The sequence below is a fragment of the Thalassophryne amazonica genome, chromosome 17 (genome assembly GCF_902500255.1).
Source record: "Thalassophryne amazonica chromosome 17, fThaAma1.1, whole genome shotgun sequence".
Classification (NCBI taxonomy): Eukaryota; Metazoa; Chordata; class Actinopteri; order Batrachoidiformes; family Batrachoididae; genus Thalassophryne; species Thalassophryne amazonica.
The window spans coordinates 1,527,313-1,553,131 of record NC_047119.1 but is presented as its reverse complement, the minus strand read 5'-3'; the positions used below and the strand labels follow the sequence as shown (position 1 = coordinate 1,553,131).

The 25,819-nt window shown below is 40.0% G+C and overlaps 1 protein-coding gene across 2 annotated transcripts in view; it reads left to right on the top strand.

Annotated features, from left to right (window-relative positions):
- Window positions 1–629: 629 nt before the first annotated feature.
- ash2l (ash2 like, histone lysine methyltransferase complex subunit) overlaps window positions 630–25,819 on the top strand; it is a 30,160-nt gene continuing 4,970 nt past the window's right edge. Inside the window, exons 1-13 of one of the 2 annotated variants that reach the window (XM_034191756.1) lie at window positions 630–770; window positions 4,441–4,529; window positions 4,878–4,972; window positions 6,296–6,391; window positions 7,970–8,065; window positions 9,401–9,476; window positions 12,237–12,254; window positions 14,955–15,051; window positions 16,188–16,405; window positions 16,525–16,692; window positions 24,800–24,993; window positions 25,083–25,175; window positions 25,274–25,372. In XM_034191756.1, coding sequence (XP_034047647.1) covers window positions 664–770; window positions 4,441–4,529; window positions 4,878–4,972; window positions 6,296–6,391; window positions 7,970–8,065; window positions 9,401–9,476; window positions 12,237–12,254; window positions 14,955–15,051; window positions 16,188–16,405; window positions 16,525–16,692; window positions 24,800–24,993; window positions 25,083–25,175; window positions 25,274–25,372 — 1,446 coding nt within the window. In that variant the 5' untranslated portion in view covers window positions 630–663. The remainder of the gene's footprint in view (window positions 771–4,440; window positions 4,530–4,877; window positions 4,973–6,295; window positions 6,392–7,969; window positions 8,066–9,400; window positions 9,477–12,236; window positions 12,255–14,954; window positions 15,052–16,187; window positions 16,406–16,524; window positions 16,693–24,799; window positions 24,994–25,082; window positions 25,176–25,273; window positions 25,373–25,819) is intronic. The other variant, XM_034191757.1, reaches the window with a different exon arrangement.

Here is a 25,819-nt window from a genome sequence, read left to right as displayed (position 1 = left end):
AATGAGAGACGCACCTCAGCTCAGAACATCCCCACCCCCCACACTCAGCATCTGCAGCAACAGAGCAGTGGTTCACAGACACTTCACACAGAGGTTTTCCTGGATCGAAAAACAGCGGGCTTTAACGCGGTTAGGTGGTGGAGTCCAAATCTCTCTTGTAGGCGCAATGTTTTTGTGCTGCATCTCAGTTTACGGCATCCACGTGACGACGGTTTACGTGATGATGCTGAAAAGTATCATGAATTAGCCCAAATCCGATACCAACAGATTCTCGCAAAATAGCTGTACTTGCATCCGATACCAATACTGAGTATCAGCTCGGGGCGTCCCTACTTTGGATGGTAGATCTCCCTGAGCTGTCACTGACATGCTGGAAGAGCGCTCACTGTACCAGCCAAATACTGCGCATATAAATATACTGTGGTGATTAGCGTTGGACTTACAAATTCACAACTGTGGACCTAGACATGCTTCCTAATTATTATTATTATTGTGAATTTTTGCTTAATTTAAATGACAATGCTGTTGATCTCATTCCAAGAATGTCAGTTAGCTGAAATAGTTCAGGTTCCTATTCAGATGCAAATCCTCACACACACACACACAAATTTTTCTTTGTCCCAGGAAGCAGCTGGTGAAGGATCGGAGTCTACTGATGTTCAGATGGGATCGGGTGATGAGGAAAATGGGAGGCAGCTGGGAGAGGTGGAGCTCCAGTGTGCCCTGTGTATGAAATGGTTCACTGCAAACATGTTTGGCATCGACACTGTGTAAGTTTGTTCCATGAATCCAGAAAGTATTCACAGCGGTTCACTTTTTCCACATTTTGTTATTTAAGCTCTGAGTGGTTTGGTGCCACCATACTTAGCCGAGCTGCTGACACATTGGGAGCAAACCAGAGTTTTGAGATCTTCTAACTAGTGTGCACTAGAGGTTCTGAGGTCCAGATACTGGCACTGGGGAGACCAGTTTTCTCTGTGGCTGCACCCAGACTGTGGAACAAGCCGCCGCCCCCAAGATCTGCACCACCACCGACCTGGGTCTTTTTAAAGATAAATTTAAAAACCTTCCTTTTTCAAATGGCATTTGCACAAGCTGCAGCGCTCTGACATTTTATTCCGTTCTTATCTGCAAATATTTTGAATGTATATTTTTAGTTATGTGTCTATTTTAAATTTGCTTATTGTCTTAAGTTATTTGTTTTTTTTGTTTTGTTTTATGTGAAGCACCTTTGTCACCCTCTGTGCTGTGGAAAGGGCTATATAAATAAACTCTGATTTTGCAGACTTATGTTTAATAAATTTGCAAAAAATCTAACTTTTTTCACATTGTCATTATGGGGTATTGTGTGTAGAATTTTGAGGGGAAAAAATGAATTTCATCCATTTTGGAATAAGGCTGTAACATAACAAAATGTGGAAAATGTGAAGCACTGTGAATACTTTCCAGATGAACTGTACATAACGCTGACATTCAGTTAACCAGGGGTAGACCTTAAGGTTTGTTTTTTGCCCAAGTAACAAACCTGTCACAAAATTTAGAAGCGTTCTTGGAGATGTGACAGCTTCTCCAACCACCAGATTGACATCATGACTCAGATGTACATAGAAATTGCTACTCAATCCCTCATTTGACAACATGGTGTTTTTTGTTGTTGTTAGTTTTTAACCATTGCAGGCCACTGTGGTATTGTAAAATTTAGACATTTATTTTCTATGCGGGCCAGTGAAATATGTTTGGTGGTCTACACCAGTTGGGTTTGCCTGCGCTGCTGTGCTCTTGGATCAGAGACTTTCTTACCAATAGGTCTCAGGTGGTGAGAATAGGTGACATCATCTTCTCTGGTCCTTAACACAGGCACTCCGCAAGGCTGTGTGCGTAGCCCAGCCCTCTTCACTCATTGCACACACGATTGTACTGCCATCCACCCCACAAACACAGCTGTGAAGTTTGCAGATGACACCACAGTAGTGGGTCTCATTTCAGGTAATAATGAGACCCACTACAGAGAGGAGGTCCAGCGGCTTTTTCAGTGGTGTTCAGTTCACAATCTGACACTGAACACAAGGAAGACCAAGGAGGTTATTGTGGATTTTAGGAGGGCCAAGAAAACGGACCATGTCCCCCTCCTCATAGGCGGAGAAGTGGTGGAGTGTGTGGATAACATCAAATTTCTGGGCCTCCATATTACATATGATCTGTCATGGTCTATGAACTCCTCCCATCTGGTGAAGAGGGTGCAACAAAGGCTCATCGTCCTCAGGAAACTGAAACGCGCTGGACTATCCTCCTGACTGCTGGCAAACGTTTACAGGGTCACAATAGAGAGCATTCTCTGCCTTAGTGTGACTGTGTGGTACGGCAGCTGTACGGCCCAGGAGAAGAAGAGTCTGGCACAGGTGGTGCGGACAGCACAGGGCATTGTTGGCTGCCCCCTCCCAGACTTGGACTCCATTTATGAGGGTCATGTCAAGAAAAGGGCCAAATCTATCGCTGTGGACCCCCGTCACCCGGGCCACAGACTGTTTGTACCACTTCCATCAGGCAAGCGGTATAGAAACATAAGGGTTACTACAAATAGACTGAGACAGTTTTTTTTTTCCTAGGGCTGTCAGAACTATTAGCCCTTGCCTCCCTCCCTTGTAGTTTTTTTCATATACACCCCATCAGTCTGTAGTTATCGACACATAGACACATATGCACACACACGCACACACCTTTTTTAGGGACTGTAATTATGCATTCAGTATATCTGGACTGTTTATTTATTTACAGGGTCTGCAACTCCTGGCACATTGCACTTTGTTTATACAACCCCTGGCAAAAATTATGGAATCGCCTTCCTCTGAGGATGTTCATTCAGTTGTTTAATTTTGTAGAAAAAATCAGATCACAGACATGACACAAAACTAAAGTCATTTCAAATGGCAACTTTCTGGCTTTAAGAAACACTAAGAAATCAGGAAAACAAATTGTGGCAGTCAGTAACGGTTACTTTTTTAGACCAAGCCGAGGGAAAAAATATGGAATCACTCACTTCTGAGGAAAAAATTATGGAATCACCCTGTAAATTTTCATCCCCAAAACTAACACCTGCATCAAATCAGATCTGCTCGTTAGTCTGCCTCTAAAAAGGAGTGATCACACCTTGGAGAGCTGTTGCACCAAGTGAACTGACATGAATCATGGCTCCAACACGAGAGATGTCAATTGAAACAAAGGAGAGGATTATCAAACTCTTAAGAGGGTAAATCATCACGCAATGTTGCAAAAGATGTTGGTTGTTCACAGTCAGCTGTGTCTAAACTCTGGACCAAATACAAACAACATGGGAAGGTTGTTAAAGGCAAACATACTGGTAGACCAAGGAAGACATCAAAGCATCAAGACAGAAAACTTAAAGCAATATGTCTCAAATCGAAAATGCACAACAAAACAAATGAGGAACGAATGGGAGGAAACTGGAGTCAACGTCTGTGACCGAACTGTAAGAAACTGCCTAAAGGAAATGGGATTTACATACAGAAAAGCTAAACAAAAGCCATCATTAACACCTAAACAGAAAAAAACAAGGTTACAATGGGCTAAGGAAAAGCAATCGTGGACTGTGGATGACTGGATGAAAGTCATATTCAGTGATGAATCTCAAATCTGCATTGGGCAAGGTGATGATGCTGGAACTTTTGTTTGGTGCCGTTCTAATGAGATTTATAAAGATGACTGCCTAAAGATGATGCCTCAGAGACTGTAAGCCAGAGGTGGTGCAACAAAATACTAGTGATGTGTTGGAGCGTTCTTTTGTTTTTCATGATTCCATCATTTTTTCCTCAGAATTGAATGATTCCATTTTTTTTTTTTTTTCCCTCTGCTTGTTCTAAAAAAAAAGTAACCATTACTGACTGCCACAATTTTTTCCTGATTTCTTATAGTGTTTCTTAAAGCCAGAAAGTTGCCATTTGAAATGACTTTAGTTTTGTGTCATGTCTGTGATCTGCTTTTTTTCTACAAAATTAAACAACTGAATGAACATCCTCCGAGGCCGGTGATTCCATCATTTTTGCCAGGGGTTGTAGAACTGTCATGCACACAGCACTTTTATCTATAGAGCTGCTATGCGTACAGCACTTTTTGATATTTCCTGCTGCATTTCTTTGCCTACTGTATTCTCTGTGTATGTAGTTGAATGTGTATTTTTGTCTTTTGTCTTAAATTGTTGTATGAGGTTTTATGTTAGACAAGGTGAAGCTGCAATTTAAATTTTGTTGAATTTTATTCAATGACAATAAAAGGCATCTTATCTTATCTAAAGCCCCTTCCCCCAAAAATTTAATCCATAACAAAGCCAATGTTAATGTCAGCTATGACTTAAAAAAAAAAAAAAAAAAAGTCTTTTGCTATGATTAAAGTGTCTGATTATAACTGCTGACTCTTACCCTGCAGGACCTGCCTTCCCTTTATGACCAATTATGTGTTTCACTGCAATGTCTGCCATCACAGTGGCAACACATACTTCCTCAGGAAACAAGCCAGTAGGTGTTCTCCCTCAGCTGTGCCACACATTTTTATATTCTGTCAAATACTTATATGTCACTTAATTTTATTCATGTAGCAGTCTGTGGTCATGATGATGTGGTCATCATGTGTCTGGACTTTACAATCAAAATTTCTATAACGTTTTGTCTTTGGACTCGCAGATAGTTGAAGTAAACCCCGGTGAAGAATGAGCATTAAAACTCTTCACCTGTAGTAACGATACAATAATTTTTATTCAATGCTAAAATTACATATTAAATTTCAGTTTTCACTGCACTTTGTTTCATCTGTTTTGTTACTTTTTAGCAACCCTTCACAAACTGATGTGACCGTTTGTGTTTCAGACCTGAAGGAGATGTGTCTCACAGCCTTGGCCAATCTGACATGGCGGTCAAGAACACAAGACGAGCACCCAAAGACTATGTTCTCCAAAGATAAGGTGGACCTACTTTCCATAGTCAACAACACTGTTAAAGATGCTTATGTGAGCCTGTAAAGCCCTTTGACTCCCGTGATAGTGCTATACGCAACTGTTTTTACAAAACAACATTCCAGAAAATGTTTGTCAAGTTACAAAAAGTAGATTATGGCACTTGATGAGTGTGTTTTTTACTTTGTTTAGCCTTTGTCAGTCCCAGTGACATTAAAGTCTGTATTTCCTGGGAGACGTGACCCAGAACAGCAGCAGTACATACAGTTTTAGATATAATATCACATAAAGCAAAAAACACTTCAGGTGTGGGAAAAAATACAATATCAGACCTGCCAAAACTGTACTTATTTTTCAGACCGGGCATGCATTTTGATATCAGTGTGTGTTGGTACAATTTGTCATGAAAAAATAAAGGAGTATCGAAAAATGAAATAAAGGCAAAGTAAATTATTGACCAGTTTTTCTGCACACTTGTCTATGCCTGCTGAAAACGAAAAGAAGTGCTTGTCCACTCAAAATGCCGTTATTTATTCCCCATTGGAACTCATTCTGTCAACTAATTAAAACAGACTAAGATAAACTGAATCTCCTGGAAGTGGTAAGGAGGCTGAAAAACAGTGAAACAGTGTTATTTTTTTCACATTGAGAAAAGTCTTTATTTTGTTGTTATTGTTTGTTTAATTATGGGGCCTTTGTGTCAGTTTATTTTTACTTTATATGAAGCTACTGTAAATGTTTTATTTTCAAGTGCATTCTGTCATACATTCATTCATTTTCTATGCCCACTTAGTCCAAGTATGGGTGACTTTGGGGGCTGGAGCCTATCCCAGCAGTCATAGGGTGAGAGGTGGGGTTCACCCTGGATGGATGGATAAACACCTGCGGTCAGTTTAAAGTTAACAATCCACCTAACCTGCATGTCTTTGAGAGTGGGAGGAAGCCGGAGCACCCGGAGGGAAACCACGCGAGCGCGGGGAGAACATGTAAACTCCACATAGAAAGGTCCAGACGGGAAGCCACTGTGCTCTGTCAGAAACTTTTAATTTCATTAATTAAATGTTTTTGGCAGGGTTTGGCCAGAGCAACTAAATGGTTCAGTTTTTGTTTTTGTTTTTTGTTTGTTGCTTTTTTAAGTTCAGGTACACTGTTAGATTTCTGACAAATGAATCTGCAGTTCAAAATATACAGTGGTATATATTTTCATATTTTCTGTTCTTGGCTGCATGCACCTGTTCATTCATGTATTGTTTACATGAACATCTGCTGTTGTGGTTTACTGTTGGGATGCTTCTTCACTTGTCGAATTATTTGTTTCATTTATTTTTGCAGGATATTATACCATTCATCGATAAATACTGGGAGTGCATGACCACCCGTCAGAGACCCGGGAAGCTCACCTGGCCCAATAATATTGTGAAGACTATGGTAACGTAGTGCTGTGAGGACATGTAGGAAGTCCTTCCTTTAGATTACATCCTTGTTTCAAGCTCTTTATTGACAAGTTTACAGAGATCTTGCAGGGCTCCAAAGCATGTCTTAAAGGTTTCTTGCTAAAAATCCACTGCTGTCCTGGATTTGACCATTCCCATAAACCTTTCAGCCCTGCTCAGGACAAGCTGTTTCTGTGTCTGCAGCTTTAATTGCCAGTGTCTGGGTTTGACCAAACCCCTCCTGGGAAGGGGCTGTGACTTGGGCTTTTTGCTATGCAGAAACAGGCGGAATGCTGCGTAACACTGCGAGTGGGCAGAACAAACTCATAGCTAGGCGGGCGTCACCCACCTGGAGGAGGTGTTATTTCCACAGATGTCATCCAAGGAAAACTCTGACCAGGAAGGGCATCCTGTGTAAAACGTGAGCTCAACCTGCAGATCCATGTCTGATCTGCTGTGGTAACCCTGAATGTAAAAGGGAGAAGCCTAAAGAACATAAGGCACCTTGACACTTGCACACATTTAACCACTGCACTGCTGCGCAGTTCCTCGTGCCAGTGCGACCCGCTGTGTTCCACTGGATGCCGTGCTTTGTGCTGCTAGACACTGCGTTATATAAAATTATTTTGTAGCAGATTAATCATTGCTCTGAGTTTAGCTGATGAAACTATGTCTGATCACTCCGGAATCACAGAGGAAGCTGTGGCTGCTCTCGTGTGCTTCATGATGTGGAGAACGCATTTGGAAGCATCTCAGAGGTAATGATTTGTAATATTTATATTGTAATAGCTTGTTGCATTTTCATTCCTTCATATGAGTATCTGGAAAATTGTTTATTATATCACATGTAGTTCACAAAATTAATGCGTGCCAGTGATTTTGAACTTCCCAAAATTTTCTTTGCGCACTTGCACGCAGCTGTGCACGGTTTACAACAGGTTTACGCTCTGACACAGCAGATTGTTCATCAGCGTGTGGATCAAGTTGTACTGTGTTGATGAATGCTTGATGTGGATGTGACATAAAACTTAAATACTAAATTCAGTCGATGTCTCACTGGTACACAGATGCCCATATGCACCACGCTGTGGGCCCTACTTGGGCTGTTTTGCCTCAGAGCTTTGCTGCATGTTTCTCTCCCTATTTATTTTTGCACTGTGCAGTGTTAAATTGAGGCAACAAAAAAAAGGTCAGCAAATTTTTTGTTTACAATAAAGGGTAAAATGGCCCACATGTGTTTATCTTTATTTTTTATTCCATCATGAGAGATGACTTACCTTAATCAGTTTATCTGTCTGCTTGTCTGTTTTTCTTTGTGGACAGGAAATTAGAAAATTTATCAGGACAGTTACTTAGGGACCTGACTGTAGATCCTCTAGATTTAATAATGATGCTGAAATTGTGATCAAATTTTGTCTTAATATTTTTAAATGGTTATTCTTCATAAAACAGAGTGTGAGTAATGAAACATCCTTGCTCCAACATTAATCTTAACATTTAACATTTTCCTTCTTTTTATTAAGTGTCAGCCTTTTGTATGATCTGTGGGTATGGTTTCATGTCTGTTTTGCAGAGTAAAGAGCGAGATGTTTTCTTGGTGAAGGAGCACCCTGACCCCGGCAGTAAAGACCCAGAGGAGGAGTACCCCAAATTTGGCCTTTTGGATCAGGTCTCTACTGCACAGAAAAGCCACACAAACATACACTTTCATTGTTGCTTTTATAAGACAATCAAAATATGTTCTTTGCAGACTGTAGCCATTAAATGTTAAATTTCTCATTTTATTGATCTACATTCCTGAAATGTCCGAGAGGTCACTGTTCAGCAGATGACAGTACAGCATGTTATTTGTTTCTTTTCATGTTCAAAATACAGGTGATTCAAAGGATTAGAAAAATATTTAGAATATAGATGCATGAGGCAGGAAATGCTGGTAATCCGAGAACTTGGATTGGAAGATGGATGAGAAAGTGACATGTACAAAAAAAAAAAAAAAAAAAAACTGCCTTAAGTAGTTACAGGGTTCACTGATGTATTCAAAATGGTAAAAGAAATTGAAGCGTACCAGTACTGGTGATTCGTTGTGAATGTTTTCATATTACTGTCTGTAGTTTGATAGAAATGTTTCTGTCTTTAATATTGACACGGTGTAAGTGGGTTAGGGGCATTTAAAACCTAGACACCTTCAGCCTCAACCTTTTTTACTCAGGTACGTTATTTCAGTAATTTATGTATTTTTCCTTTTTGTTTAATTTTATTTATTGTTTCATTTATTTTTTTGTTGTTGCATGAGCATGCTGACTGAAATAAATAAATCGCAAAATGTACTGATACGAGTGTTGAATCTCTGTCCCGGATGAGACCAGTTTGCATTTGAGGTTATAAGTTGTTTTATATGAATTAGTGTAAAACTTCACAGATGAGAATGTCACTCTGTACAGTGATTTTAAATCTGTACAGAGTGAGATTTTATGAGATGCTGTCATTTGTGCAAAAATAAAACAAACTTATTAAAATGGACAAAATATTGAAGGGAGCCTGCGCGACAAACTAATGGACAAAAGGCAAAGCACTTAATGCGCTGCATAGTAATTTCACCTCAGCGTGAATGAGGAGATGTCAACCCATAAATGTTTAATGAAAATGTTGACATGTCCACTGTCTGACAGTGTTAAAGTGTCTGATGGCACATAATGAGTTGTATTCACATTTGACCATTGAAATTCATTGATTGAGTGGGGGCTCCTTCAGATGACAAGGAAACTTCAGTTTTTTTTTTTTTACCTTGGAGTCGCAGGTATTCCAAATTTCTAAAAACTAAATCAAACTGATCATACACAAGATACCATGTCACCATGGCTGAATCTTCCTCCAGGACAAGGTGGATCTACTCAGTTGTTAACAAGGAGAAGCCATAACATTGCAAAATATATTGTTTCACTACATATGAGTCTAAAATATGAATTCAGTTGCTGTGATGCTGATGGTATTTACATTTCTTTAGGATTTGGGAAACATTGGCCCTTCATATGACACACAGAAGCAGACCACTGCAACTCCCATGGGTGGTGGCCTCAATGGTAAGAAAACAGAAATGCAAGTTGTAAGACAGAAGTAAAAATTATTGTTTTAGAATTGTATTTATTGCAAACTGTATAATGAAATGCCAAGAAAGCAGTGGATACACTGAGCTAGACAGGTAGCAGGTAGATAGGGTGACAGAGCGGGTAGTGGCAAGACTCGAGGCACAGACAGTGTTGAATGTCCATGAAGACTTGACAACACGGCAGAGATGATTTTAGGTACAGTGAAGGATACGGTAGATTACAGAGAAACAAGTTGTGGTTTCAGTGAGCATGATATACTGAGGTTTAAGATGAAGTTCAGCAGATCATCATCCACTCAGGGTCTCAGATATGTGGATTTAATATCACCAGACTTCAAGACCAGGCTGTTTTGGAGGAGTTGGCACACAGTCTGAGCAGAGGACTTGCATTACAGACACAACAGACAGTCCTTTTTGAGCTACATTCGGCAAAACCTTGAGGTTTGCCAAGAATTGTTAGTTATCAGCGTTGTGAGTAGACTGGGCTCTCTGTCACAACTTTGTGGTGATTCTGAGCTGTGTAGGGAATCGAGAATGAGTGCTCTAAACGCAGAGAGGATCTGGTATTTGATCACCTGGAATATCAGCCTCCTTTGTCTTCCTGGCCTAGTGGTGAAGTCCACAAGCCCCTTGTTGTGGTTGTGTTAAATTTAGGTATTGCTGGTGTGTGCTTGTATACTATAGCACCAGAAGGGAAGAGGCAGAAGATGCTAAAGAATGATAGACTTTATCAGATGCAGTGTATTGAACGTTAACAAAGAAGACAGGTGTGGTTTGCATGACTAGCATTGGAAGAACGAAATAAGTTAAGTCCCAGGGATCAGTGGTATTTGATGGTGATGAATTTAGTGCAGACGTAGTCTCAGTTTCACAGACATGCATCCCAGAAGGACATGGTCTGTCACAGTCTGTGACAAACCTCATGGTCAGTCATTGCCCAAGAATTTGATCTAGTGCATGTTTGATTGGTGCTTCTGGATAAGCTCCAGTAGAGTGCCTTAATTAGAGAGAGTGTGGCATCAACTCAGAACGTGGCACCATTTTGGGTCCAACTGTGCTGTTCTACTCAATGAACCTTTAATGTTTTCAACATTTTTTAAATCATTTAACCACATACAGCAACACATCCAGGTACAGGTGCTATCAAAATAAATATAAAAACAGTTAAGCTATCAAATTTAGATAAATTAACAATTTATGATTTATTTAATTAATTTAAAGCCTGATTTATGCAGCTGCATCTCTGTAACTCCGTGTCATGCAGTGACGTGCGTGACAGTCTTAAAGTTCTCCGTCTCTGGATTATACTTTATTCTGGACTAATTTAACCCTCAAAAAGATTTTCTTTCTACAATTATCACCTCCAAATCAAAAGTAAGCTGTAGATTTTCCTCTTTTACTGCCTTCGTGCTGTAAATGTGCAGACTTTTCTGATCCATTTTTAATTGGTGCGTGCACTGTCAGAACTGTTAGAATATGATGGCAAACAAAGGATCAGCTGTGTCAAATCACAGCTGGCTGTGATTTGACACTTTGCTGCTTTCCCTGCGCAGCCTCCAGCCTGGTGCGCACATCAGGCTGCGGCTCCAAGTCTGAGCACAGTCTGAAAAAAATAAATGGTTGAACTTTTATTCACGGAAATGACTCCGGTCCCACACGCGAGGGGTTTAATGGAAATACATTGTGATCGGATGGGACGTTTTATTCAATGTGAGTGAGAATCCGCTGTACAATATCTGTTATATGTGGTGTTTATTACATGGAAAACAATACAAAAACTTTGGGGCTTTTTTGTCCGGTGACTGAATATCTGGCTTATATGATGACGGTTTAGGTGAGTTTTACTGTACATGGGACTGAACAATAAATTTACCTCTCAAAGCTTTGATGATGAAGTCGCTGACTTTATTTTCACAAATGTTTGTTCTGTTCGGATCTGAAATGAATCTGTACATCTTGAAGCCCTTGTTGTGTCTATTTGTGCCTCCAGATGCACAACAACCTGACATTTTCAGTGAATAAATAAATAAAATAGCTGGATTTACATACAGACACATTAACAGCCAACACTAGATTGAACCCAAGTTGGCACCAGGAGTCACATGACCCCCCCCAGCCCGACTCAACATGTCGCTGCTCTATCGAGGCAGACTAACCTCCTAGTGACATTATGGCTTGTGCTCCATGAAAATGCAAGGGATCACCAAAGGTATACCAAGGGTCAACATGGGGGCAAGAAAGGGAATTTTCTGAACATGTTTAAAGTACTGTGAGAGTTAAAACAAGACCATGGCACAGTGAAGGAACATTCCAGTTCAGCACAGACATCCTCCTGGACCCTTTATGGCTTTCCAAGGTTGCTCAAACCATGAATGGTGCATATCGGTGAAATTGACAGTGGTGTGCCATCTACATGGAACAACTGGAATAGGTTATTAGGAGTGTTGTGGGAAACAATTAAGGCAACGGTTAAACGTCAGGTTTAATAGTGTCAAGACCAGGACTGATTGGCGCTGACACATGGACATTGAAGGGAGTGCTGTAGGTTGTAGAAGGACGTGAAGAAAAGAAGCAATGAATGTGTCTTGGAAAAAAGTGAGAATGGCAGTAAAGAGAAAATGTATCAGATGTGGGAAAAGATTAAAAACAATAAGTGCTTCACTCGCAAATAATGGCAAATGTAAACTCCCCAAACTAGACTGTGAGACTTAAATATCTGTGCATTGTGTTCCAGGTGGATCTGCTTTTGCAGGTGAATATGTGGTGTTTTGTCATTGAGAATCTTATGGGTTTTTTTGTGTCTCGTAACCCTCTGGATAGAAGTTGGCCTCGAGTTTCAAATTGATGTTCAGATTGCCCCAGTTGAATGCAGACTCTTCAGCAAAATGATTCCTCAATAAATATCTTGAGGTGCAACTTCATCCATGTCCCTGTCCGCTCTCTGCCTCTGTTTGGTGCTCCCCTGCAAAAGCTCTTCCCCTCCTTTGAGCAGTAAACATACATAGCTTCTTCTATGGTCTTCAGCTTGCTGCTAATGGGTTCTCTGAGATCTCTTGACTGAAATGACACTCTGCCTTCCATGTCCAGATACATGTACGTACAGAATGCCATTTTGGATTTGCAGTTGGCTTTCATCCAGTGCCAATTAGCCTCATCCTACTTTTCCATCTTTAACTTGGTATTTGACTGCTAGCCACCAGACTGAATCAGACAGAATCAGGCTCTATTAGATGTGGTTTACTAAATAGTTTCAAGCCCTCAGTCAGTCTCCTATGACCTTTATAAAGGTCATGAGGACGGTCACAAAATAAAATTTAAAGTAGTTTTTTTTCTGAGTGGTGCGACTGCTCAGGAGGACTCTGCGCTGGCTGTGGACAGGCGAGAGCTGCTTTGGGAAATTGCTTGTAGTGAAAGTGCACGACACTTGGCCAGCTGAAAAATGTTGTTACATTCCTCTAGTAGATTTCCAGAAGTAGAATCGGTGCCAAGGTGGGTTGAATCTGTTCTGGTTCCACGCAGATACCCAAAACCTTACTAAGACACACTATGTTGGATTTTCTTTGAATCTTTCTAATGTCCATGCCTGTTACCCTGAGCCTGGGTCCTTTTCATGTAAGTGCTTGAGAGAAAATTTCATGACAGGGTCACAAATGAGGGGGACATGTACGAGGCTGATCATATTTGGAAAGTGCCTTGCAAACTAATTCTGCCTTTTCATGCTTGCTGCAACCTTCTGTGTACATCAAATGCACAAAAGCTGCTTTTACTGTGTGTGTGTGTGTTTGTGTGTGTGTGTGCGTGCGTGCAGTGGCGGTCTTGGTATTGTTGCAGTCAAAGAATAATGCTAAAACTGTGTTGTTGTTTTTTAAAAGTAATTGCCTTTGGGATCTGTACATTCAGTGGTAATAAAAAATGCACTTATGTTAACTGTAGTACAAACAGCAGTGGGCACAGCTTACCCAAAAGCTAGCATCAATAACTGCTAATCAGCTAACTGACAAGTTATCTTTTATAACGCTAAACCGATAAACCACCAAAAAAATTATCGGAAGCTGCAGCTAACCGATAACTTTCAGTATTGTCTCCGGTACACTCTCAGTTACTGACAAACCGATTTTGAGTTTAAACACCGCCAACACTTTGGATAGCATCAAAGGCAATCACAAACCCAAACACAGCCAATGAGTCAGCGCTTCTGTCTTTGTGCGCCCTGCCCACTGCTGTAGGAAAGCGTCATTTACCTTGACAGCATACAGCGGTCCAGCCATGAGGCAGATGTCTTGAAATGGAAAGCAGGTTTGACTTATGGTTTTGATTTATAAATCAAATTAATCCAGATAGAATAACTACATTAATGTCAACTCTTAAAATGTACAAAGTGAATATATAATACATATTTGTTCATTTTAAAATAATGCACTAATTCTGAAGATTTGAACACACAGATGCCCAAAGGGGGATTACGAGTAAGTTGTGATTGGACAACCGTGTGACATAACCAGGCGCCAGTAGATGAGTGTTCTATGTATTTTGACCCCAGTTATATCAGACGGTTGTCAACCTGAATCAGAACTTAACAGACTTTTTGTTTTTGCAAATGCCTTTTTCTTTTTTCATTTGATAAAAATAAGACATATTTTACAAAACCCATTTTATTTGTACACACAGACACACACATTACATTAACTCATGTTGGTTTTTGCATGGTATAGTTTTCAATATTTTAACCCCTATGTAATTTTTCAATTGACCCCTACGTGGCCGCGTATTGAAAATTCAAGTGGCCTGTCGTTTTTTTCAAAAGAGCAGTGTCTAAGGAGAATTTGTGCTGGATTTGGTGCTTGTATCACCATGTGAAGTATTGTTTCAGTTATTTGCTGCACTATTGTGCAAAGGCTGAGAATACTTATGTGCATGTGATTTCTTAGTTTTTATAATAATGTTTGAGGACGCCACAGTGGATACAGCCAGATCTACATTGGTATTGGTGTCATGTTGTCATTATGGGGTGTTGTAACTAGAATTTTGAGGGTAAAAATGAAATTACTCCTTTTTGGAATAAGGCTGTAACATAACAAAATGTGGAAAAAGTGAAGCACTGTGAAAACTGTCCGGATGCACTGTAGAGTTGTTTGCATCAGTCCACCCAATTTTAAGCTTCATCTATCTTCATCTGAAATTTGATAGACTAATAAATGTAATATCTTGGACCATCTGAAAAATGAAGGATGTAGGTCACTATTCAGTTGATTTTGACTCTGAAATCATTAGGTTCTTTCTGCAGATGACCTCTGATTGATGTGATATTGTTGACCACATTAAATACTTATGGTCAGATGTCAGTATTTATTCTGTTTTCTGAGACAACAGTTCCATTCATATTACTCCTGGTGCCTGTCCATTTCTTTATTTTCATGCATCTGTTTTAATTTATTTATTTATTTATTTTTAGGTGCTTTGGCTCCAGGCCCAGGAAAAGGCAGAGGAGCAAAACGTAAACAGCAGCAGCAGGAAGGAGCCACCACCGGAACAGCAAAGAGAACCCGCAGGTAGAAACGAAAAAGCAGAGCACTGTGCCTCAAAAGGGTCATGATATGCAGCATTTCAGGAAGATAATATTTGTTATCTGGTGTCTTTAATATGCAGTTTCTTCCCCAAAATGCATAGACTGTCCCTCTCAAAATAAGATAATCTGACATGTAGCCAAATTATCTTGTAGTAAGCAAAAAAATCTGCCAGTGGGGTAAGAAAAATTTCCTTGGTTAGAATTCTCAAAACTAGCAAATTGTCGAGCACTGAATAATCAAAATGTGCCTTAAAACTAGACAGAATTCTTATTTTAAGATTTGCCTCTGTCTTAAAATAAGGAAAACAATGTTCTTCCTTTGCTTGGATGATTTGAAATTCATTGTCTTTCATAGTTACTGGTTAAATACAGCTTGATATTAGCTGGAAACACTTAAGAAAAAGTGAGATACATTCTTATTATGTTTAAAAAAAATGCTTGACAAGATTATTTTCTATTTAAACAAAAATGAAGTCAAATTTTCTTTAAACAAGGCTTTTTTGTTTACACAAAGATATCAGTTTTTACAGTATAGACACTGAGGGGGATGCATCCTACAAAATGTATCCTTAATAAGAAAACAAGATTGGAGATTTAATGACAATCAGCATTGTGAAGTGAGTACATTCTGGATAGAACAACTTGCAAGAGGGTATCAGCAGTGTAGTGTGACCATGGCAACTTAGGTTAAAGTTCTGGTTTCTAGTGCCAGCAGTATTCTTGCTCTGGGGGTTAGTAAGTTTAGACCTTGAGGCAAATTTTGTTGTGATTTGGTGCTGTATAAATGAAATGAATTGAAATTGAGCTGTGGGCCATGAAAGCAGGAGAAGCTGAATGTTGATAGCTGTATGCAGTTACAACAATGGGCAGAACAGAAAATGAGAAACTCTGAGCTGTAAGAGAAAGTGGAGGAATATTTCAGAAAAGTGAAGGCTGAAAAGAAATGCTGAATATGTGTGTAAGAAGTGGTGAGAATGGAAATGCAGGGGAAAGTTGAAGTAGATGTGGATGGATGGGGTAAATGAAATAAAAGTGAAGGACCAGGCTGTTGACAGTGCTTTTGTCAGGTTTACAGTCTTTAATTAAATTAATACCTACTTCTGTCTTCCCTTATTGTAGTGACCCACTTTTTGCGGCACAGCGGCTACCTCCCCATGGTTACCCACTGGAGCATCCCTTTAATAAGGATGGCTATCGTTACATTCTGGCAGAACCAGATCCTCATGCCCCAGACCCGGAGAAGCTAGAGCTCGACTGTTGGGCCGGAAAACCCATACCTGGAGATCTGTATCGGGCCTGTCTGTATGAGAGGGTGCTGCTGGCCCTGCACGACAGGGGTAACACTGCCACCATCCTGTGGATTCTTGAAACATTTAGTTATTTTCTCTGACACTTCAGAGGTCAAACTATATCGAAGTCTGTTAATTTTATCTACATAACTAATGCATTGTTGCAGCGCCTCAACTGAAGATCTCTGATGACCGTTTGACGGTGACGGGGGAGAAGGGCTACTCCATGGTGCGAGCCTCCCATGGTGTACGGAAAGGTTCCTGGTACTTTGAGGTTGCTATTGATGACATGCCTGTGGACACTGCAGCCAGGCTCGGTTGGTCCCAGCCACTGGGTCAGTCGTTCTGAATGCACACTCAACATTTAGGCTCAGTACATCAATCAATCAATCAATCAATTTTTTTTATATAGCGCCAAATCACAACAAACAGTTGCCCCAAGGCGCTCCATATTGTAAGGCAAGGCCATACAATAATTATAAAAAACCCCAACGGTCAAAACAACCCCCTATGAGCAAGCACTTGGCAACAGTGGGAAGGAAAAACTCCCTTTTAACAGGAAGAAACCTCCAGCAGAACCAGGCTCAGGGAGGGGCAGTCTTCTGCTGAGACTGGTTGGGGCTGAGGGAAAAAACCAGGAAAAAGACATGCCGTGAAGGGGGGCAGAGATCGATCACTAATGATTAAATGCAGAGTGATCCATACGGAGCAAAAAGAGAAAGAAACAGTGCATCATGGGAACCCCCCCACAATCTACGTCTAAAGCAGCATAACCAAGGGATGGTCCAGGGTCACCCGATCCAGCCCTAACTATAAGCCTTAGCGAAAAGGAAAGTTTTAAGCCTAATCTTAAAAGTAGAGAGGGTATCTGTCTCCCTGATCTGAATTGGGAGCTGGTTCCACAGGAGAGGAGCCTGAAAGCTGAAGGCTCTGTCCTCCCATTCTACTCTTACAAACCCTAGGAACTACAAGTAAGCCCGCAGTCTGAGAGCGAAGCGCTCTAATGGGGTAATATGGTACTACGAGGTCCCTAAGATAAGATGGGACCTGATTATTCAAAACCTTATAAGTAAGAAGAACAATTTTAAATTCTATTCTAGAATTAACAGGAAGCCAATGAAGCGAGGCCAACACGGGTGAGATATGCTCTCTCCTGCTAGTCCCCGTCAGTACTCTAGCTGCAGCATTCTGAACCAACTGAAGGCTTTTTAGGGAACTTTTAGGACAACCTGATAATAATGAATTACAATAGTCTAGCCTAGAGGAAATAAATGCATGAATTAGTTTTTCAGCATCACTCTGAGACAAGACCTTTCTGATTTTAGAGATATTGTGTAAATGCAAAAAGGCAGTCCTACATATTTGTTTAATATGCACTTTGAATGACATATCCTGATCAAAAATGACTCCAAGATTTCTCACAGTATTACTAGAGATCAGGGAAATGCCATCCAGAGTAACGATCTGGTTAGACACCATGCTTCTAAGATTTGTGGGGCCAAGTACAATAACTTCAGTTTTATATGAGTTTAAAAGCAGGAAATTAGAGGTCATCCATGTCTTTATGTCTGTAAGACAATCCTGCAGTTTAGCTAATTGGTGTGTATCCTCTGGCTTCATGGATAGATAAAGCTGGGTATCATCTGCGTAACAATGAAAATTTAAGCAATACCGTCTAATAATACTGCCTAAGGGAAGCATGTATAAAGTGAATAAAATTGGTCCTAGCACAGAACCTTGTGGAACTCCATAATTAACTTTAGTCTGTGAAGAAGATTCCCCATTTACATGAACAAACTGTAATCTATTAGACAAATATGATTCAAACCACCGCAGCGCAGTGCCTTTAATACCTATGACATGCTCTAATCTCTGTAATAAAATTTTATGGTCAACAGTATCAAAAGCAGCACTGAGGTCCAACAGAACAAGCACAGAGATAAGTCCACTGTCCGAAGCCATAAGAAGATAATTTGTAACCTTCACTAATGCTGTTTCTGTACTATGATGAATTCTAAAACCTGACTGAAACTCTTCAAATAGACCATTCCTCTGCAGGTGATCAGTTAGCTGTTTTACAACTACCCTCTCAAGAATATTTGAGAGAAAAGGAAGGTTGGAAATTGGCCTATAATTAGCTAAGATAGCTGGGTCAAGTGATGGCTTTTTAAGTAATGGTTTAATTACTGCCACCTTAAAGGCCTGTGGTACATAACCAACTAACAAAGATAGATTGATCATATTTAAGATTGAAGCATTAAATAATGGTAGGACTTCCTTGAGCAGCCTGGCAGGAATGGGGTCCAATAAACATGCCGATGGTTTGGACGAAGCAACCAATGAAAATAACTCAGACAGAACAACCGGAGAGAAAGAGTCTAACCAAATACCGGCATCACTGAAAGCAGCCAAAGATAACGATACATCTTTGGGATGGTTATGAGTAATTTTTTCTCTAATAGTCAAAATTTTGTTAGCAAAGAAAGTCATGAAGTCATTACTAGTTAAAGTTAATGGAATACTCAGCTCAATAGAGCTCTGACTCTTTGTCAGCTTAGCTACAGTGCTGAAAAGAAACCTGAGGTTATTCTTATTTTCTTCAATTAGTGATGAGTAGAAAGATGTCCTAGCTTTACGGAGGGCTTTTTTATAGAGCAACAAACTCTTTTTCCAGGCTAAGTGAAGATCTTCTAAATTAGTGAGACGCCATTTCCTCTCCAACTTACGGGTTATCTGCTTTAAGCTACGAGTTTGTGAGTTATACCACGGAGTCAGACACTTCTGATTTAAAGCTCTCTTTTTCAGAGGAGCTACAGCATCCAAAGTTGTCTTCAAAGAGGATGTAAAATCCAGGTTTTGAGTATATTTCTTATTGTTACATGGGAAACAAGGTACCAGTAGATTCAGTAGATTCTCACAAATCCAACAAGACCAAGCATTCATGATATACACACTCTTAAGGCTATGAAATTGGGCTATTAGTAAAAAAAAAAAGTAGAAAAGGGGGTGTTCACAATAATAGTAGCATCTACTGTTGACACTACAAACTCAAAACTATTATGTTCAAACTGCTTTTTTATCAATCCTGTGAATCACTAAACTAGTATTTAGTTGTATAACCACAGTTTTTCATGATTTCTTCACATCTGCAAGACATTAATTTTGTTGGTCTGGAACCAAGATTTTGCTAGTTTACTAGTGTGCTTGGGGTCATTGTCTTGTTGAAACACCCATTTCAAGGGCATGTCCTCTTCAGCATAAGGCAACATGACCTCTTCAAGTATTTTGACATATCCAAACTGATCCATGATACCTGGTATGCGATATATAGGCCCAACACCATAGTAGGAGAAACATGCCCATATCATGATGCTTGCACCACCATGCTTCACTGTCTTCACTGTGAACTGTGGCTTGAATTCAGAGTTTGGGGGTCGTCTCACAAACTGTCTGCGGTCTTTGGACCCAAAAAGAACAATTTTACTCTCATCAGTCCACAAAATATTCCTCCATTTCTCTTTAGGCCAGTTGATGTGTTCTTTGGCAAATTGTAACCTCTTCTGCACGTCTTTTATTTAACAGAGGGACTTTGCGGGGGATTCTTGCAAATAAATTAGCTTCACACAGGCATCTTCTAACTGTCACAGCACTTACAGGTAACTCCAGACTGTCTTTGATCATCCTGGAGCTGATCAGTGGGTGAGCCTTTGCCATTCTGGTTATTCTTCTATCCATTTTGATGGTTGTTTTCCATTTTCTTCCACGCGTCTCTGGTTTTTTTTTTTGTCCATTTTAAAGCATTGGAGATCATTGTAGATGAACCGCCTATAATTTTTTGCACCTGCACCTCTCCAGTCAACTTTTTAATCAAACTACGCTGTTCTTCTGAACAATGTCTTGAACGTCCCATTTTCCTCAGGCTTTCAAAGAGAAAAGCATGTTCAACAGGTGCTGGCTTCATTCTTAAATAGGGGACACCTGATTCACACCTGTTTGTTCCACAAAATTAACAAACTCACTGACTGAATGCCAAACTACTATTATTGTGAACACCCCCTTTTCTACTTTTTTTTACTAATAGCCCAATTTCATAGCCTTAAGAGTGTGCATATCATGAATGCTTGGTCTTGTTGGATTTGTGAGAATCTACTGAATCTACTGGTACCTTGTTTCCCATGTAACAATAAGAAATATACTCAAAACCTGGATTAATCTTTTTAGTCACATAGCACTACTATTATTCTGAACACTACTGTATTTGCTCTTCTCGTTTTAAAGTCCACAGAAAGCAGGCAGACTGGCTCACCTCACCCTTTCTCCCCACCTACACGGAGAGCTCTTCCTCACACACAACTTTCCAGCAACATGAGGCAGCACAGTTCATTTTAACAAATCAAATCAATTTTATTTATATAGCGCCAAATCACAACAAACAGTCGCCCCAAGGCGCTTTATATTGTAAGGCAAAAGCCATACAGTAATTACAGAAAAACCCCAATGGTCAAACGACCCCCTGTGAGCAAGCACTTGGCGACAGTGGGAAGGAAAAACTCCCTTTTAACAGGAAGAAACCTCCAGCAGAACCAGGCTCAGGGAGGGGCAGTCTTCTGCTGGGACTGGTTGGGGCTGAGGGAGAGAACCAGGAAAAAGACATGCTGTGGAGGGGAGCAGAGATCAATCACTAATGATTAATGCAGAGTGATGCATACGGAGCAAAAAGAGAAAGAAACAGTGCATCATGGGAACCCCCCCACAATCTACGTCTAAAGCAGCATAACCAAGGGATGGTCCAGGGTCACCCGATCCAGCCCTAACTATAAGCCTTAGCGAAAAAAGGAAAGTTTTAAGCCTAATCTTAAAAGTAGAGAGGGTGTCTGTCTCCCTGATCTGAATTGGGAGCTGGTTCCACAGGAGAGGAGCCTGAAAGCTGAAGGCTCTGCCTCCCATTCTACTCTTACAAACCCTAGGAACTACAAGTAAGCCTGCAGTCTGAGAGCGAAGCGCTCTGTTGGGGTGATATGGTACTATGAGGTCCCTAAGATAAGATGGGACCTGATTATTCAAAACCTTATAAGTAAGAAGAAGAATTTTAAATTCTATTCTGGAATTAACAGGAAGCCAATGAAGAGAGGCCAATATGGGTGAAATATGCTCTCTCCTTCTGCAACCCTTGGCAAAAATTATGGAATCACCCTGTAAATTTTCATCCCCAAAACTAACACCTGCATCAAATCAGATCTGCTCGTTAGTCTGCATCTAAAAAGGAGTGATCACACCTTGGAGAGTTGTTGCACCAAATGGACTGACATGAATCATGGCTCCAACACGAGAGATGTCAATTGAAACAAAGGAGAGGATTATCAAACTCTTAAAAGAGGGTAAATCATCATGCAGTGTTGCAAAAGATGTTGGCTGTTCACAGTCAGCTGTGTCTAAACTCTGGACCAAATACAAACATGGGAAGGTTGTTAAAGGCAAACATACTGGTAGACCAAGGAAGACATCAAAGCGTCAAGACAGAAGACTTAAAGCAATATGTCTCAAAAATCGAAAATGCACAATAAAACAAATGAGGAACGAATGGGAGGAAACTGGAGTCAACATCTGTGACCGAACTGTAAGAAACCGCCTAAAGGAAATGGGATTTACATACAGAAAAGCTAAACGAAAGCCATCATTAACACCTAAACAGAAAAAAAACAAGGTTACAATGGGCTAAGGTAAAGCAATCGTGGACTGTGGATGACTGGATGAAAGTCATATTCAGTGATGAATCTCGAATCTGCATTGGGCAAGGTGATGATGCTTTGTTTGGTGCCGTTCCGATGAGATTTCTAAAGATGACTGCCTGAAGACAACATGTAAATTTCCACAGTCATTGATGATATGGGGCTGCATGTCTGGTAAAGGCACTGGGGAGATGGCTGTCATTACATCATCAATAAATGCACAAGTTTACGTTGATATTTTGGACACTTTTCTTATCCCATCAATTGAAAGGATGTTTGGGGATGATGAAATAATTTTTCAAGATGATAAAGCATCTTGCCATAGAGCAAAAACTGTGAAAACATTCCTTGCAAAAAGACACATAGGGTCAATGTCATGGCCTGCAAATAGTCCGGATCTTAATCCAATTGAAAATCTTTGGTGGAAGTTGAAGAAAATGGTCCATGACAAGGCTCCAACCTGCAAAGCTGATCTGGCAACAGCAATCAGAGAAAGTTGGAGCCAGATTGATGAAGAGTACTGTTTGTCACTCATTAAGTCCATGCCTCAGAGACTGCAAGCTGTTATAAAAGCCAGAGGTGGTGCAACAAAATACTAGTGATGTGTTGGAGCGTTCTTTTGTTTTTCATGATTCCATAATTTTTTCCTCAGAATTGAGTGAGTCCATATTTTTTCCCCCTCGGCTTGGTCTAAAAAAGTAACCGTTACTGACTGCCACAATTTTTTTTTTTTCCTGATTTCTTAGTGTTTCTTACAGCCAGAAAGTTTCCATTTGAAATGACTTTAGTTTTGTGTCATGTCTGTGATCTGCTTTTTTTTTTTTTTTACAACATTAAACAACTGAATGAACATCCTCCGAGGCCGGTGATTCCATAATTTTTGCCAGAGGTTGTAAGATGTCCTAGCTTTACGGAGGGCTTTTTTTTATAGAGCATCAGACTCTTTTTCCAGGCTAAGTGAAGATCTTCTAAATTAGTGAGACGCCTTTTCCTCTCCAACTTACGGGTTATCTGCTTTAAGCTGGGAGTTTGTGAGTTATACCACGGAGTCAGGCACTTCTGATTTAAGGCTCTCTTTTTCAGAGGAGCTACAGCATCCAGAGTTGTGCTCAATAAGGATGTAAAGCTACTGATGAGATAACCTATCTCACTCACAGAGTTTAGGTAGCTACTCTGCACTGTGTTGGTATATGGCATTGGAGAACATAAAGAAGGAATCATATCCTTAAACCTAGTTACAGCGCTTTCTGAAAGACTTCTACTGTAATGAAACTTATTCCCCACTCCTGGGTAGTCCATTAAAGTAAATGTAAATGTTACTAAGAAATGATCAGACAAAAAGGAGTTTTCAGGGAATACTGTTAAGTCTTCAATTTCCATACTATAATTCAGAACAAGATCTAAAGTATGATTAAAGTGGTGGGTGGACTCATTTACATTTTGAGCGAAGCCAACTGAATCTAATAATAGATTAAATGCAGTGTTGAGGCTGTCATTCTCAGCATCTTTGTGGAGGTTAAAATCACCCACTATAATTATCTGAGCTAAGCACTAAGTCAGACAAAAGGTCAGAAAATTCGCAGAGAAACTCACAGTAACGACCAGGTGGACGATAGATAACAACAAATAAAGCTGGTTTTTGAGACTTACAATTTAACACTGTCCTTCTATACAAAAAACACACCATGGACTAAAAATGATGTCAATGCACATATAAATAGCATGAAAAGTTCTGTTTACATCACACAGAGCTGAACTTCATCATGGGAGTTTAGCTGCATTTTTTTTCCTGTCCACAGACAATGTTTCAGTCATAGTAAGAGACAGAGCGTCATCACTTAAACTGTTCATCAGGCAAACAAAAAGTTATTTTGTAATTGTTTCACAGTCGTTAAGCTGTAAAATACAAATAAGCACGGACACTTTTAAGTGTCAAGATACTTCTTATTGCTGTATTTACATTTGTCAATATGAGATTTGTTATAATCCAAAAAAAAAAAAAAAAAAATATGCCTCCATACGCATTTCTACAACTGACAAATCTGGATATAACATTTTCAAAACAAAGTCTGCAGTGAACCCAAAATATTTGACGGATTCACAAGCTCAAAATAAATTAAATACATCCTCTGTAAATATGCCACAGTATTTGTCAGTGACAATATCTGGATTTACTCTTCAAATAAACATTTCTTGTATAATTTTAAATGAAATTCCTTTGATTTTATTCCTCTTTTTTTTGCTACTGGCTTCACTCACTCATTCAAAGAAAGTCAGCTGTCTTCTAAAGTTATGGTCCTTTTTGCAACAGTGGAACAAGAAAGTTTTAAACACTTAAAAACAATTGATCCACTCTTACTTATTCATATTTGCACAGCTGAGCTCTGTTGAGCAGGAAAGGAAAACTTGCAAGGATCTGATGACTCGCGCTGTTTTAAACTCTTGAATAAGGACTGAAATCAGACGGCCACAGAACGTTCACATAATGATCGTAATATGTGTGGGCCAAATTGTATGAAGTTGGCAGTGCATGATTTCCATAATTTTGTGTCAGCAGAACATGGGGTGATGGTGTCACAGTAGCACATGATCTGCCTTTTTAACCTGAATTTCTGCACACCTTACTGTCTCGTCCAACTGAGTCCAAATTTTCTGATATCGGAGGAGTTAAACACTTTAGACTGTTTGACATTTTTCCTGTTCAATCTCTTAGGTAACCTACAGGCTCCATTGGGTTATGACAAGTTCAGCTACTCGTGGCGCAGTAAGAAGGGTACACGCTTCCACCAGTCCATAGGAAAGCATTATTCCTCTGGCTATGGCCAGGGAGACACTTTGGGTTTCTTTATTGAGCTGCCAGAGGAGACGGAGACCGCCAAGTCTCTGCCTGATACATACAAGGACAAGGTGAGCCTCGAGAGGTCGTGCGCAGTACGTTTACCCCTTATGCTGTTGTGCATCTTTATTCTGACAGCTGTTCTTGGATCTGTTTTCAGGCACTTATTAAATTTAAGAGTTACCTCTACTTTGAGGAAAAGGACTATGTGGACAAAGCAGAGAAAAGCCTCAAACCAGTGAACCCCAGCAGGGTTGGTCCCAGTACTACAAATTAATAGCTACTCGACCTCTGCCCTTAGTTTTTTTTTTTTTTTTTTTTTTTTTTTAACATCTGGCTTTTCTCTTATAGATGATTTTCTACAAGAATGGGGCGAGTCAAGGTGTTGCCTTTGAAAACCTGTTTGAGGGCATTTATTTCCCCGCCATCTCGCTCTACAAAAGCTGCACGGTCAGGACCACATGTCTTACTGATGTCTCTAGAGCCGGTCCTGGTACCCGTGTGCCATGAAGAGCAAACGGGTCTTCGTTCCCTGAGCAGGTGATTTCATGGATGAGTTATTTTCTGCGCCCCAAAGCACTTTTCATCTGTGTAATCACCTGCTGAGGTCAACGAGAAGACTGCTAGTTCTTCAGCAGGGAAGCCGTTCAACTCGCGTTTGTGCAACCTTGAATGCATAAACCCAGCTGGTTTGCTCCAGCTTTCACTGAATTAAATATTCGTTCAATTGAAAGAATGTAAAAACATTCATTATTTGTTTCATATAACGGCTAAAATAGATCATTGTCATTTGATATTTTATTAATTTCTAAACAACAGAAAAGGGACTTACATTTTGGTGTTCCACTGTGACGTGTATTCCAGTGATGCTGTGCACTGACTTCGGTCTTCCATAAA